This window comes from Salarias fasciatus, chromosome 15 (genome assembly GCF_902148845.1).
Source record: "Salarias fasciatus chromosome 15, fSalaFa1.1, whole genome shotgun sequence".
In the NCBI taxonomy this organism is placed as follows: domain Eukaryota; kingdom Metazoa; phylum Chordata; class Actinopteri; order Blenniiformes; family Blenniidae; genus Salarias; species Salarias fasciatus.
In genome coordinates this window covers 20,738,921-20,752,847 of record NC_043759.1, presented here as the reverse complement: position 1 = coordinate 20,752,847, position 13,927 = coordinate 20,738,921, and the positions used below count along the sequence as shown (strand labels likewise).

The 13,927-nt window shown below is 44.0% G+C and overlaps 1 protein-coding gene across 3 annotated transcripts in view; it reads left to right on the top strand.

Moving 5' to 3' along the window:
• plcb1l (phospholipase C beta 1-like) overlaps window positions 1–13,927 on the top strand; it is a 105,643-nt gene that overhangs the window by 82,535 nt on the left and 9,181 nt on the right. The window contains exons 15-33 of one of the 3 annotated variants that reach the window (XM_030109802.1): window positions 577–663; window positions 1,082–1,152; window positions 1,408–1,504; window positions 1,888–1,972; window positions 2,674–2,798; window positions 2,901–3,055; window positions 3,156–3,320; window positions 3,430–3,529; window positions 3,668–3,772; window positions 3,859–3,974; window positions 5,443–5,581; window positions 5,950–6,003; window positions 6,349–6,568; window positions 8,410–8,578; window positions 9,641–9,717; window positions 9,802–9,891; window positions 10,002–10,059; window positions 10,154–10,240; window positions 11,124–11,148. In XM_030109802.1, coding sequence (XP_029965662.1) covers window positions 577–663; window positions 1,082–1,152; window positions 1,408–1,504; window positions 1,888–1,972; window positions 2,674–2,798; window positions 2,901–3,055; window positions 3,156–3,320; window positions 3,430–3,529; window positions 3,668–3,772; window positions 3,859–3,974; window positions 5,443–5,581; window positions 5,950–6,003; window positions 6,349–6,568; window positions 8,410–8,578; window positions 9,641–9,717; window positions 9,802–9,891; window positions 10,002–10,059; window positions 10,154–10,240; window positions 11,124–11,148 — 2,025 coding nt within the window. Of the gene's footprint in view, window positions 1–576; window positions 664–1,081; window positions 1,153–1,407; window positions 1,505–1,887; window positions 1,973–2,673; window positions 2,799–2,900; window positions 3,056–3,155; window positions 3,321–3,429; window positions 3,530–3,667; window positions 3,773–3,858; window positions 3,975–5,442; window positions 5,582–5,949; window positions 6,004–6,348; window positions 6,569–8,409; window positions 8,579–9,640; window positions 9,718–9,801; window positions 9,892–10,001; window positions 10,060–10,153; window positions 10,241–11,123; window positions 11,149–13,927 lie in introns of those variants that run through there. The other 2 variants (XM_030109801.1, XM_030109803.1) reach the window with 2 other exon arrangements.

Here is a 13,927-nt window from a genome sequence, read left to right as displayed (position 1 = left end):
TGTGCGTATGTATGCAGCTGTGTGTAAATCATGCTGTAACAGCCTCATCTTAATTTATGGATTTTTAGGCTTTTACAGCTGCTCGGTGGTTTTGTTTTTCCATTCTTCCTTCAGAACAGTTTGGCATCGGTCCTGGTGTAGTGTGTGTGTGTGTGTGTGTGTGTGTGTGTGTGTGTGTGTGTGTGTGTGTGTGTGTGTGTGTGTGTGTGTGTGTGTGTGGCCAATACAATCTGCCCCTCTTAAGTTTATGTAGCCTGAAGTTGCCTTTTTTTCAAGCAGCCACACTGCCCCCTGGTGCAGAGGAGCTGGCAGCACAAGCGGCAAACATATTGACGCTCCACGACAACAATCCCTTCAAGCTCATTAACCCACTGAAAAGACTCATTATGAGAAGATCAATGATCAGAGCAAGAGAAAGCACCACCGTTAAATTAATTTCTCCTCTGGATTTTCAGATCCGGACAGTAAGACGACACTGCCAGCGAATCGAGCTGGGATTTCTAAATGTTAAAGACAAAAATAGCGAATGGAAAACCTTTTTCTTTTCTTTTTTTTTCTTTTTTTTTAATTTCACAGGTTCAACAAAAGAGGAGATGGCAGATTCTTCACAGCCGTCTGAAGGCGCCGAGCTTAACCTGAGACCACAGGGCAGAAAGTCCATTGGTGAGTCACACGTGTGACATGAACGGCGACTTGAGCGGAGCTCATTAGGCAGCTGAAGACGCTATAGGTCAGCTCAGCCATTGCACTGCTGAAATTAATTCCCTCTGTCGGCGTGACCTCGGATTCAGCGGGAAATGTAGAGCAGAGCCGTCATTATGCCGAGGCTGGGTCAGCTCACCCACAACAGTATTGAAGTTAATTCCCTTCATCCACAAGTTTGGAAGCTGTCAGCTTAAACCTCATTAGTGCTTTGAACTTAATGAAGGCGGCTGATTTTAAACTCCGATATCAAAATAAGTATCTTGAAGGTTTTCGAATGAATCAATATGACAGTGAGAGTTGAATTCCTAAACATTTTGCCTGGGCTCCAAACATTGTGTCCTGCTGTATCTGACTGATCTGTAAACTCCTCTTCCAGGTGAGGTGGAGGCTGAAAGCGAGGATGAAGATGACGATGATGACGACTGTAAAAAGGGCTCGATGGACGAGGTCTGGTGATGACAGCTGCTTACTGATTAGTGCATGTTTTTGTATGCAGTGTGCGGAGGAGAGTGCTGAAGTGCTTGTTTATTATTGACTGATGATTATCCGAGATGATCTCTCCACAACCCCGAATAACGACATGATTCTGGTGCCGTAAAGTTCACGAATTCTTATTAGCAGCGTGAGTGATGAGGCATGACCTTTTTGGTGAATCGCTGTGCGACTCTCTGTTTGTATTCGCTTGTGTGTGTTGATGTACAGGGCACAGCAGGCAGCGAGGCGTTCGCCACTGAAGAAATGTCCAACCTGGTGATCTACATCCAGCCCGTCAAGTTTAACAGCTTCGAAGCCTCCAAAAGTACGTCAGAGTGATGAACTGCTGTGTACCGGGTGTCAGAAAACAAATAATACACACAGGCTGGATTTGCTGGTGGGATAGGAGTTTATATCTCCCTTTGGTGTTTTATATTTCCACCTTCCCTGAATTATTTTTGCCCCAGGAGTGCAGGTGAAATATGTATCTCAACTTCATATTGATAAGAACTTCTTCACATGTATGCTGGACTTATTGCACGTTATTGTCTTTTAATCCAAGTAATGCTGAGCTGTTGCCTCTCATACATTGACAGTGAATCTAATTTATTCATATTAGTAAAGTAATGACTGATTACAGTATGGATTTATGTAGGTTAGGTGACACAAAGCTGTACTTGATTAATTTTGCATTATTTCTGTCCACAGAGATCAACCGCAGCTACCAGATGTCATCCTTTGTAGAGACCAAAGCTTTGGAGCAGCTGACCAAATCTCCAGTAGAGTTTGTGGAGTATCCTTTCATTCACTTTAACAGAAGAAGAACTTTTTACTGCTTGACAAAACTCACAGTCTTCGAATAATCTTTTAATATCCTGTAATTATCTTTCCCTACTTTGATAGATTCTATTTTACTAACCCTAAACAGGTTAGATGTATCCGGATGAAGGGGAAAGTTAAACCATTACAAGCATTTCATCACATTTTCGTGTTTTATCGTCTGTACCTTTCATCCTCCTGGTTGGTTTGGTCGGCTCTATACTACACTTGCTCATCCTCTCATGCACACGGTTGAGGTAAAGCTACGGCACACCTGAACTACTCTGTAGCCAAAAGACAGTTATTTATGTTTTCTCAGTTGTAAGTAAATCAGCCCGCTGTGTTGCATCCAGCTAACGTTATTGTCTGAGAATTCTACATTTCAGGTTTTTGATGGACCATTAAAGACTGAGAGGATAATTATAGCTTAGAACTACCAATTTGTCTATCCAACAATCTGTCATTGTAATTTAACTTTCAGTAGTATGTAATTATGAATCATTTAGCTTCAGTTAGTATTCTTGCTCACTTCCATCAATAATCATCACCGACTGTGTAAGTCCAATTTCGCAGATGTCATTTTCAACACGTATTATGTGCATCAGTTGTTTTGTTTTTTGTTTTGTTTTTGTTTCTTTGTGTTGTGCAGTTTTCTCCTTCACCAGCTGTGTACAGATACAACAAACTGCAGCTGAGCAGGATCTACCCTAAAGGCACTCGGGTGGATTCCTCCAACTACAACCCTCAGCTCTTCTGGAACGCCGGCTGTCAGCTCGTGGCTCTCAACTTCCAGACCATCGGTGAGGACGGGCCAGCCAAACGCCTCTCCGTTTCACATTTACTGCTTTATTCCTGTTGCCTGTGTTTTGTTAAAATTCATTTTCACTAATGCCCCTCCTCAGATCTCTCCATGCAGCTGAATCTGGGCATGTATGAGTACAACGGGAAATGTGGCTTCAGACTGAAACCGGAGTTTATGAGACGGCACGACAAGCACTTTGATCCTTTTACCGAGAGCACGGTTGATGGGATAGTGGCCAATACGCTGTCTGTGAAGGTGTGTGTCAGGATTTGGTTGCCTTTTCTCTCCCTGTGTGGTTTTGTCTGAGCTATATGATATATTTCCCTCCCGTGCTCTTTTGCCTTCTTGCTTCCAGATCATCTCAGGCCAGTTCCTGTCGGACAAGAAAGTGGGCACGTACGTGGAGATTGACATGTTCGGTTTGCCAGTGGACACGAAGAGAAAAGCCTTTAAGACCAAGACCTCTCAGGGCAACGCCATCAACCCCGTGTGGGAGGAGGAGGCCATCGTTTTCAAGAAGGTGAGGCTGTTTAAGATTTCTTCTCGTCTTCAGAGAGATGGGGAAAAAAGCGATTAAGAAAATATACTGATTTTCGCCTTTTTGTGGTTCTCGATGATGCTCTTCTCAGGTTGTGCTGCCCACACTTGCCTCACTGAGAATAGCCGTGTTTGAAGAAGGAGGGAAGTTTATCGGCCACCGTATCATTCCTGTCTCGGCCATCCGTCCAGGTAAAAAAAAAAAGTTTCTTTCAACAAGCATCTTTCAAGTACAGAAGATGAACGGATGGAATTAAACTGATTTTATTAACTCTTTTTGAAACTATTACACCTGGTGTTTGAACAGCTCTCTTAAATGTAACCCTGCAGGCTATCACTACATCAGTCTGAGGAACGAGAAGAACCAGTCGCTGACGTTACCCACGCTGTTTGTATACGTGGAAGTGAAGGATTACGTCCCTGACACGTTTGCAGGTAAATCATACAAACATGTCGGCACCAGAAAAAGAACTGCTTTATGAGGACAGCGTGTGACAATCAGTGTTGTTTTAAATTCTCAGATGTCATCGAGGCTCTGTCTAACCCTATTCGCTACGTCAACCTGATGGAGCAGAGAGCCAATCAGCTGGCTGCCCTCACACTGGAGGAGGGAGGGGAGGAAGAGGGGGACAAAGAGGTGAACTTTCTATCTCAAATTAGAAGAATCAAACCAGTGAAGGGCGCAGTGGAGGCAGTTTTGAACTCTAAAAATCCACCAGAGCTACGGGACGGCTTATAAATCACGGCTGCACCACAGATATAATCAGCGGACTTTAAGCCATTTCTCATTCCCGGTCGCCCAAGATAAACTGTACGGCATCGACAAACGCTGCAGTACTGTTGCTGCATTTCATCAAGTTTTGTCAAGCACTTGCCTGCAGGGGGCAGATAACAGGTTTCTTCTCATGTAAAGTCTGTTGTCGGGGTTCAAGAAAGCTCAAAGTCAAGCTGATATCGGAATCGAACGCTGCAGATAGCAACACTCTTACCACATGTTTGATATTTTAAAGAGTGAATCTGCGCTGTGTGAGCTGCTCGTTTTGACCGCCGCTGGTGTGGAAATGTGAGTGTGGTGTGTGAGCAAATAGCTTTTTGAGATGAAAACTAATTTAAATAGTCTGATTCCATCAGACCAGACGTCTAATTGTTTTACAAACGCTGATTGAATTGTCTCCATTCACTGTAAGACGGGAGTTGACGGTGACCTTTAACTTTCACACGTCCCTCAGTTTGAACGTCGCCTAAATGTCAAGCAGCTCATTGACTTTTAACAAGTCTTGACCACTTTTTAAAATGTGACCTTCAGCTTTGACATGAACGGAAAGGTCAGAGTGCAAAGTGTGCGAGTTTTTATTAATGTTAGGAGAAGATTTTTGCTGAATTAGTTTATGTGAAGGAACCCGGGAGCGCAGTGAGAGTCCTGAAAAAAGGGATTAGACAGAAGCAAGCAGTCAGAGATTGATGTAGGTGCATTGCAACAGGGAGCAGACAAAAGGATGAGTTCTGAGAGGAGGCGCGAGAGCAATTTCTGAGATTGAAGCAGAGATAAATTCATGATGAGAGGCACAGGACGACCAGGTTATCTGGGGTTATTAGGAAAGAGGGGCAGGGAAGAAAGGTGGTTCCTGGGGGACTTCTTTTATCTGTTTTCGCCAGCTGATGCGATTACCCACGAGGCGGGCCGACAGCGGGCCGTTTCATGTCGTGGCCATGGCAACAGTGGCCAAAAGGAGGTAGCGGAGCGCGGCGCGCGGCGATAAGTGTGGAGAACACGGGGGAGAAAGGAGCGGATGTGGCGAGCGCGACTGGAACTGGAGATGATTTAAAATCGCGTTAGGGTTAAGAGAGATAACGGCGCGGAGATTCGAGCGGGCCGACGGGAAATTAAGAGCCGCCACAGGAAGCCATGCTGAGAGTGGGCTACCAGAGCTATGTCTACCAACTGTCCCGCAGGGCACAGGTACAACAAGTGGAGTAGAAATGTGAATAAGGATCAGTGGAAATCTCAAGAACCTGTATTTTAGGATATATTTCTGCGTTATAAAGTGGTGTGAAAGTGCCTTCAGTTGTGTGAAATCACATCCAGTTTGGTGTGTGACTCCCAGGTGGAAGCGGGGAGCGACGCCCCCGCCGAGTCGAAGGTGGACCAGAGGGTGACGATGCCCGCCGAGAACGGACTGAGCCACACGCCCATCATTGCCCCGAAGCCCCCCTCGCTGGTCGGCCACCAGCCGCAGTCCGCAGGTACTGTAACACATCAGCAGCCCGGCACACGTCTCTCTGTCAGCAGGTGAACTGGAAATAGTTCATCTTCTTTATTTTGCCTCATCTTTCAAGTCCTTTCAGCCAATCATTATATTTACAATTCATCTGCTCTACATTAAAGTATGGTCTTATTCTAAATATGATATAAAACTGTGCTACAAAAAGTATTTATTGATAAAATACTAGTATATAGTTTTGTATTTGTTTGCTTTCAAACTTACGAAATTATTAAATGCCTGTTGCCTTGCAAACAAACCATGTTATAGATGAAAATGACAACCTTCTGAAATAATTCTCAGGAGAATAAAGAAATTACTTCAACTCATCCAGTGAATTTGTTTTAACAGGCTCATTGAAACCAACCGTGAAAACTGAAGACATCATTCAGAGCGTCCTCACCGGTAAGATTTTCTCCTTCTAAAGTATTTCTAGCAGGTTTTCTCCCCTGAATTTAAACATCGTTGAGCGACTGTGCAGGCTTGAAAACTAGGAATCAGATTTCACCTTAATTTTTATCGAAGAGCTGAACTCATTCAGGTATTAAACACCGCTGTGCAGACTTTGACCCGTTTTCTTTCATGAAGTTCCTCCTGCCAGCTTGAGCGCTTGGTAAAAACTTGATGAAGACTTTCTGTGCTCCTTATGAGAAGTTTTAAAGTTTTAGGTCTGTTTTAAATCCTCAAGTATTGATGTCGACGTGTGAATCCGACTTCAGCCGTGTCTCGTTCGCTGCTCTTTGCCATCAGAGCTGGAGGCTCAGACCGTGGAGGAGCTGAAGCAACAGAAGGGCTTCGTCCGGGAGCAGAGGAAGCAGTACAAGGAGATGAAGGAGCTGGTCCGGAAACACCACCGCAAGACCAGCGAGCTGATCAAGGAGCACACGGCTCGCGTGTCCGAGCTGCAGAGCCAGCATCAGCGGCGGCGCTCCGCCCTGCAGAAGAGCCACAAACGAGATGGTAAGAAAAGGTAGGTGGGCCGTTTCACTCCTGCGTTCCAGCTGTCTCGCGCCTGTTTGTCTCTTTCATGTCTTCAGAAGGGAATCCAAACAAAGCACTGCTACCACTTGTACCATTAAAAATAAAGGCCTCCGTCACGAGGAGACCTGGAGATCAAATATGACTTTACAAGCCTTTACTGAAACAAAAAACATATTTTGATTACTCTTACCATCTGTGCACACTCTGCAGTCTGTTCGTACTTGTAATTCACAAGCAGCTTTTCTTGGCATCTTTGACAGTCATTATTAAAAAAAAAAAAAAAAAAAAAAACTGCAAATCTTCATCCGAAGCACAAATCCCCTGAAAGTTTGACTGCTACAAGAAAAAAGAGAAGACATCATAAACAGTCTTCTCTCATTTCCATAAATTCTTTTTAATGGTGCAATGAGCTCATTTTTCATTCATTATTTCTTTCTGTCACTGGGTTACAGACTAATACTTCATTCTGCATCTGGCGCTGCTCAAAAACGAGCACTGAAACCAGAAGTTACCCTCAAAGAGCCAGACTGAGCTCTGCGCAGAATACAAATGAAAGGATGAGACTCGGCCCAGGCCTCGAGGAGCCTCGGGGAGTTTCAGAGCCCTGAGGAGTGTCCATCACACACTGAAGAGTCAGTTTTCAGTGCACAGCAGAGATTACAGGCGTCTCAGCCTGCGCGGACCTCAGAGGAGCGTTCTAGGAGAAAAATAGCCCATTTCACACAAGTCACTTTCTTGTCTGCAAATATGGACAGAGTTTTGGCACCGCTGCCAGACAAAGTCCGCTTTGTGCAAAGGATATTACTTTTATTGATCAGCAGACATGCGCTGAAGAGAAATATGTGATCTTGCATGAATGAGTCATAAGAATCTGATCTGGTATAAACAGACGACACAAACAAATAATTCACATTCTTGATTTTCAAGAGACAGGAACATTGTCCACTGGAAGACGTATCACTCTGTGGAAACTCTCTAGAATTTGGCACAGAGCAAAATTAAGTACAAAGGATGAAACGAGACTGTTCAGCAAGAGAAAAAGGTTCCCAGTAATTGGATCGGTTTCATATCTCTGTGCTAAAGGTCAGCCATATGTGTGATTTTGACGTGGTGTCCACGTCTTGACACGAGAAGCCACTGTTTTCCAAAGTCAAACATGCCTGAAGGTGAAGAAAGGTTAACACTGACACTTTCCAGTACTACCTGACAGATGGTCTGTGGGATGATCAAATAATAGTTCAGATAACTAATACTGTAAAGTGTGTGTTGTAAAAATGTTACTGCATGTCAGTGTCAATCCCAGCATTATTCATGGGAGATTTACTGATTCAGAGCCAGGGACCTATCAAGAATAAATTTCCAAGTTGATTAAGGTGTAATATACGCTGAAGTAGGGCGTGGCCGTTCATCTCCTGAAGGTCAGTTGAAGCTGCATGATGCAGCAGGGTAGAAACGCCAAACATGGATGTTGATCGACTAAAGTATAAACTGAAAATATTGACTTGTTGAAGGAGGCAGAAGAGGGAGAGTAATCCAAAACTCCCCCTGAACCTGAACAGCTCTGATTAGCAGCAGTCACAGCTACTTGTTTGAGTGTATTGCTGCCAAAATTTTCTTTATCCAAGCAACACTGTGGATGTTCTTTGGTGTTTGTCTGTATTTGTAAATCAGCTTTTGGGACTGATTCACACACAGAACCAGGAGAAGTACAAACACATTTCATTTATCCACCGAGTGAAGGCGCAATATGAAAAATCACACCACTGATGTTTGAACAGCTTTTTTAACCTGTGCACACGTGTGCGTCTGTGCCGTTATCTCTGTCTGCAGCCGATCTGAACAGTCTCTGTCAACGCTGGACCAAGAACTGGGCGAGCTGGACCAGGAATGCAACCAGAGGCTGGCGGAGCTGAAGGAGCAGCAGCAGCAGCAGCTCCTCACCCTGCGCCAGGAGCAGTACTACAGCGAGAAATACCAGAAGCGAGAGCACATCAAGCAGGTGGGCCGTCACGTCAGGTGTGTGTGTGAATGTGTCAATGTCTGTGTGTGTGTGTTTGCCCTGTGTGGGACGGAAGAGGCTATACCTCCTGGACACTGTTCGTCGCCAGGTATCGGCCCCAGCGCCGCAGTGCTTTGAACAAAAAAAAAAAGTGGATGAATATAAATGTGGTTTGTACTGGAATAGTTTGTAAAAATTATTATGTAAAATGTATAAAAATGAAGTAGAAACAGAAAAATGCATCCTCCCAGAATCAGTATTTTCTCTTTTAATATTGAGAATAAATTAGAACTTTATTGGAGAGTAAAATTATTAATCATTTTATTAAAATGATGATGAATTGATAAGATAAGCTCCATTGCAAAATCAATCAAATCAACAGTTATGATAATTGCATTCTTTACGGAAAAGCTTTTATTATTGCCTGTGGATTCAAACAGCTGTAATAATATTGGAAATTTAATATTTGTCATCACATCACTCCAGTTGTATTTCTAACACTGCATATATGAGCTGTCACCAATCTCTCTAAGTCTAACAGATATGACATAAAAACATTTTGAAGTCGTTTTTATTCCTTCAAATGGAACACAGTCTGTTTTAGCAGTTAGTGGTTCCACAAAAGCCTGACTTGTAATCATACATAAAATAAATAAGCATGCAGACACACACACACACACACACACATACACACAGACGTGGGCCTGTCCTGACCTGCTTTGGGCTCCGTAACGCTGACAGTCTGTCGGTTGTTCTGAGGCTCAGAACAGCGTGCACGGAATAAATCTATCAGGCGAATAAATAAACCAATTCGGCTCTTATCCCCAGGTCATTTCCCAGTTGCATACTGTAATAGAGATGTGCTTGTGCTCGTGTTGTGCTGTAGATGTGGAAAAATGAATGTCTTCCGCTCCAGCACATGTGCACAGCGAGCACAAGTTCATCCAAGCAAAGGCCAACAAGCACAAAGCAGTTTGTGTCATGCAGCCAATCTGAATGTTGAACATTGTCCTGGAATATGTGTTTAATGTGTTTAATATCACTTTTTGACCCTTTCTCCAGCTGGTTGAGAAGCTGACCAGCATCGCGGAGGAATGCCAGAGCGCTCAGCTCAAAAAGCTCCGAGACATCTGTGAGAAGTAAGACTGCACACAGCACACACACATCTTTTCACAAAATGACATTTTCAGTCTGCAATGTCCTTTTTTTCCCAACACTTCTAGGGAAAAGAAGGATCTAAAGAAGAAAATGGATAAGAAAAGGCAAGAGAAGATCAACGAAGCCAAATCGAAAGACAAGAACGTGACAGAGGAGTGAGTGAATACGTTGTATTCCAGCCTGATCACTAGATGTCACTGAAGACCAGAGGTTTGTGTTCGTTTTCAGCGGCTGTCTTGGTTTGATCCTAAATCTCTCCCCACAGAGAGAAGCTAGAGATCAACAGATCGTTTGTCAATGAGGTGGTGCAGTATATCAAGCGGGTGAGCTGGATTCTCCATAATGATTTTTTCAGCAGAGAGAACTGTATGTCATATATATATAAACTTTCTGCTGTGTGTTCTCACGTTCGTGCAGTTGGAAGACGCACAGAGTAAAAGACAGGAGAGGCTGCTGGAGAAGCACAAGGACATCCGCCAACAGATCCTGGATGAAAGACCAAAAGTAAGACATTTTCTGGTAACGTGCTGAATAATCTTTGACTGAATGAAATATGAATTTTAGTTTTCAAAATTGTGGTATTGGAGAGGTGGGATTGGAGGGATGGGACAGTCCTTTTGGTCACCATATTTCCTCCATCTTAATTATTCCTATTCCAAAAGGAAATAATAATATCTGTCTCCCTCTCACAGAAATTAAAGCTCCTTCACCAAAAATCCAATCAAATAATTGTATTTCAAAATGTAAGAAAATAAAAGCTGCCAACTCTCAGTCATCGATTGTGAAACTAATGCTGCATATTCAAATCTGAAAACATTTCCATTTTTTTTTTTAATGTTTACTGTGTTTTTGCTTTGATTTATTTACGAAATATGAAAAAAAAAATACAGGTAATAAGACATGCTGGGAAAAGTATTTTCAGACCAAACAAGCAGTGACATATGCCTCAGTACTTATTGCACAGTTCATCCACTAGGTGGCATTCTGGGGCAGGGTTAGGGATACTGAGTGTTGGTGGCCTGTAATTTTCTTTGCAGAAAACACCATGTTGAGGTAAGATTAGTGTAGCAGCGCCTAATTAGAATATAGAGTGAAACAGTGTTTTCCTTTGAACCTTGACCTCGATATTAGAAGTGTTCATTTTGCAGACGTGCTCTCTGTGTATTTTCCTCCTATATGTTGCACGTTGCATCAAGGTTTGTGACAAGGGTTGTTGAAAGCTGATTGTGGCCTCGTAGCAGAGCCTGCGTGCTGCAGCGGCTTTAGTCCTTCAGCGGCACTGACGTGGGAGTGGAGTGGGTGCTCCAGTGTGGTTATCTGAGGTACAGCTTGACTTCCTGACTGAGTCGAGCAGTTCAAACCTGTGTAATTGTTGCTGTCATTGTAGGACTGTTGTGCAGCTGAGGAGCATGGTAAGAATTCCTGCTGCATCCTAGTGTTGAGCACTAATATAGCATAAACTCAGCGGCATTAACAGGCTTTTAACAAGAAACTCTGCATTGCATTTGTGTTTTGGCTTTATTGGCGTTATTAGCATGTTGAAACATTGAATGAATGACTGCAGGTTGATGTGTGTAAAGGGAGATCTCGTCCCAGTGCATGTTCTGGCGATGTGCCATTGCACCAAAGAGAAAAACAGAAAAAAATCCAACTGTGCAACGATGATAATGAGGTGTATAAATCAGCCCAGCATTTATAATAAGAAATGCAGAGTTCTCAGGTTCTGTCATGTCTCTCGGTGTCAAATGAAGAACCTACTGTGCATTCATCCCGTCGACTCGCAAGGTTGTCTCTTTCAAAGACGGACAGAATCAGAAGTCGCCTGTTGGAGACAGCTCCATAACCACCCACACTCAAAGTGACAGCTCCTTGTTCCTTTGAAACCGCGAGGAGCCGAGTGTGGGAGGTGGAGCACAGATATTCAAGCCCAGCGGCTCACATTCAGGAGGTTCCCCACGTCGTCCTGTATGGCTTCAGTCAAGAGAAATGAAGCACTGAGACTGAAATGCTCATTGCTTGGTCGTGCGTTGAGGAGAGAGCGTCACAGTTTTTACCTCAGGAAGCATCCTCGTGTTGCGTGCATCGCTCATGTGAAGTGCTCTCCTGGTCCTGCAGTGCCCATCTTCATCTTCGGTGCAGCTTCGCTGTGATTCCAATTTCAATCAGCGCTGACTTGCAATGAGCTATGTTAAGGAGTCATCAGAGTGTAATTTTCTTCCAACAACAGAAGGGGGAAAAGTAAATTGATGCCGCTGCTTTCTTTTGTTGCAGTCAGATTTCATTCTCTTTGAAAATGCTGTTTTTCTTCCACAAAATTGTAACTGCCTCTCCACCGCCTCACCCACTGCTGCCAAAATTTGGACTGTGGCAAAAGTAATTCTCCTGGAGGAGGCTATTACATGGTAATCAGCCATCTCTGCAGTGTCTGTTCTCATTGAGCAGATCAGTCTTCTGCGTGCTGTCAGAGGACAGGCAGCAGGAAACACTCAGGGCTACGTTGGCGCAAACATTCGGTGTGTTATCTTCACACTTCTGCTTGAAAGCCATTCATCTTTTACCCAGGTTTTAGTCAACCATGGGTTTCCAGTCTCTGGATTCGATGCCAGCTGACAGTGAGTGAAGGCAGGGCACAGGCTGGAGAGTTCTCCAGTCCATCGCAGGACAGACTCAAATCACCCACATTCATAAATCAAAATCAGAAACCAGATTAATGCCCCAGATAAATACAGCAAGAGCTAGAGGTTGTCAATATTATTTTTAGTAACATTCTTGCTCCTGGACTTTGGGCTCGGTCACCACTTTGACACTGTACGGCTGTTTGGTTGCTCGACTTCGGCTTCCTCTTGGTTCTCAGCAGTTCTTTATGTAAAGACATTCACATGTTTTAGTTCAGCCCCTGGGGCTTCCAGAGCGGCCTCATAGTGTGTGAAAGTGTCCTTGAGCAAGTCACTGAACTCAAAATTGCCCCCACTGAGCAGGTCATTGACCCTTCATGGCAGCCCAGACACCATCTGTGTATGAATGAGCGTTTGCATGTTTGTGTGTGGGTGGATGAACAGGATGAGGCTCTGCCTCTCGGTAATAGAGACGCTGCAGTCCATTCAGCGAGGCTCAGTCTCCCCAAAATGATAGCTGCAAGGCCAGGGGAGATATTGACGTAGGCAGACTTTGTGGGCTGATCAATTAGCTCCGAGGAAAAGAAAGCCTCCATTAGTCATCCTTAGATGATCGTAAACAACAACTGAGGCACATAAAGCAAAAAAAAAGACCAAGTGATATGAGCTCCGGTGGGAAGGATAATGGGTAACTGCTCGCAACAAAAGGCTGGGCTAATATAAAAATACATTTTATAGAACGGCTCTGCTTGGTTTGTTTTGGTCTTTATGAAGCAAAGACAGAAAAATACTCTACACGTCCTGTCGCATCCAGTTCTGACCCACTTTCTCCACCGGGCTCCGAGCAGCCACTAATGGACATCTATAACCATCCCATGTGGAGACCCTGAGAGCTCAGCTGCCCCCTATACTGCTGTGTGTGTGTACTTGTGTGAGTGTATTCACATACATGTGATATATCAAGCTAAATACAGATACCAGGTATCTCTGTGGTGCAATTAACTCCAGCCTCAACCGGCACACTGTCCCAATACTTTGAAGGCGGCCTGGTCTGTAGGACAATTTGACATGATGGAGAGTGACGAATATAACCTGTGAGATTTTGACATCCCAGATCCCAGCCGATGATCAGATGAAGGTCACGGACGGAACTGAGCGAGGAGGAGAGGGAAAAAAAAGAGACATGTTATGGTTGATTTTCACTCTCAGCATGCCACGCCTAGGTGTCTCGGTCCTGTTAATGATCCAATCAAATCGCGCTCCAGGAGCCAGCGGTGGCCGACGCTGTGCCTGCGCTCGTCAAGACCACACATCCTGACACGCCACTGCTCTTTTTTTTCTTTTTCTTTTTTTGCAGTGTACTTACAAATCACACATTCAGGTCACACTGACTTTTGTTTCGAGAACGATAGATACACCTCTTTGATTATGATTTGTATCAAATCTCCGGTCTGCGACCTGATGTCCTGATTACTCCCAGTAAAAAGGAAAGAGATACATGGGAATATCCTGCAATCAACTGATTTCACCTGCGCTTTTGTTGAAGAACCTCATTACTCACCTCTTGTGTGAGTTT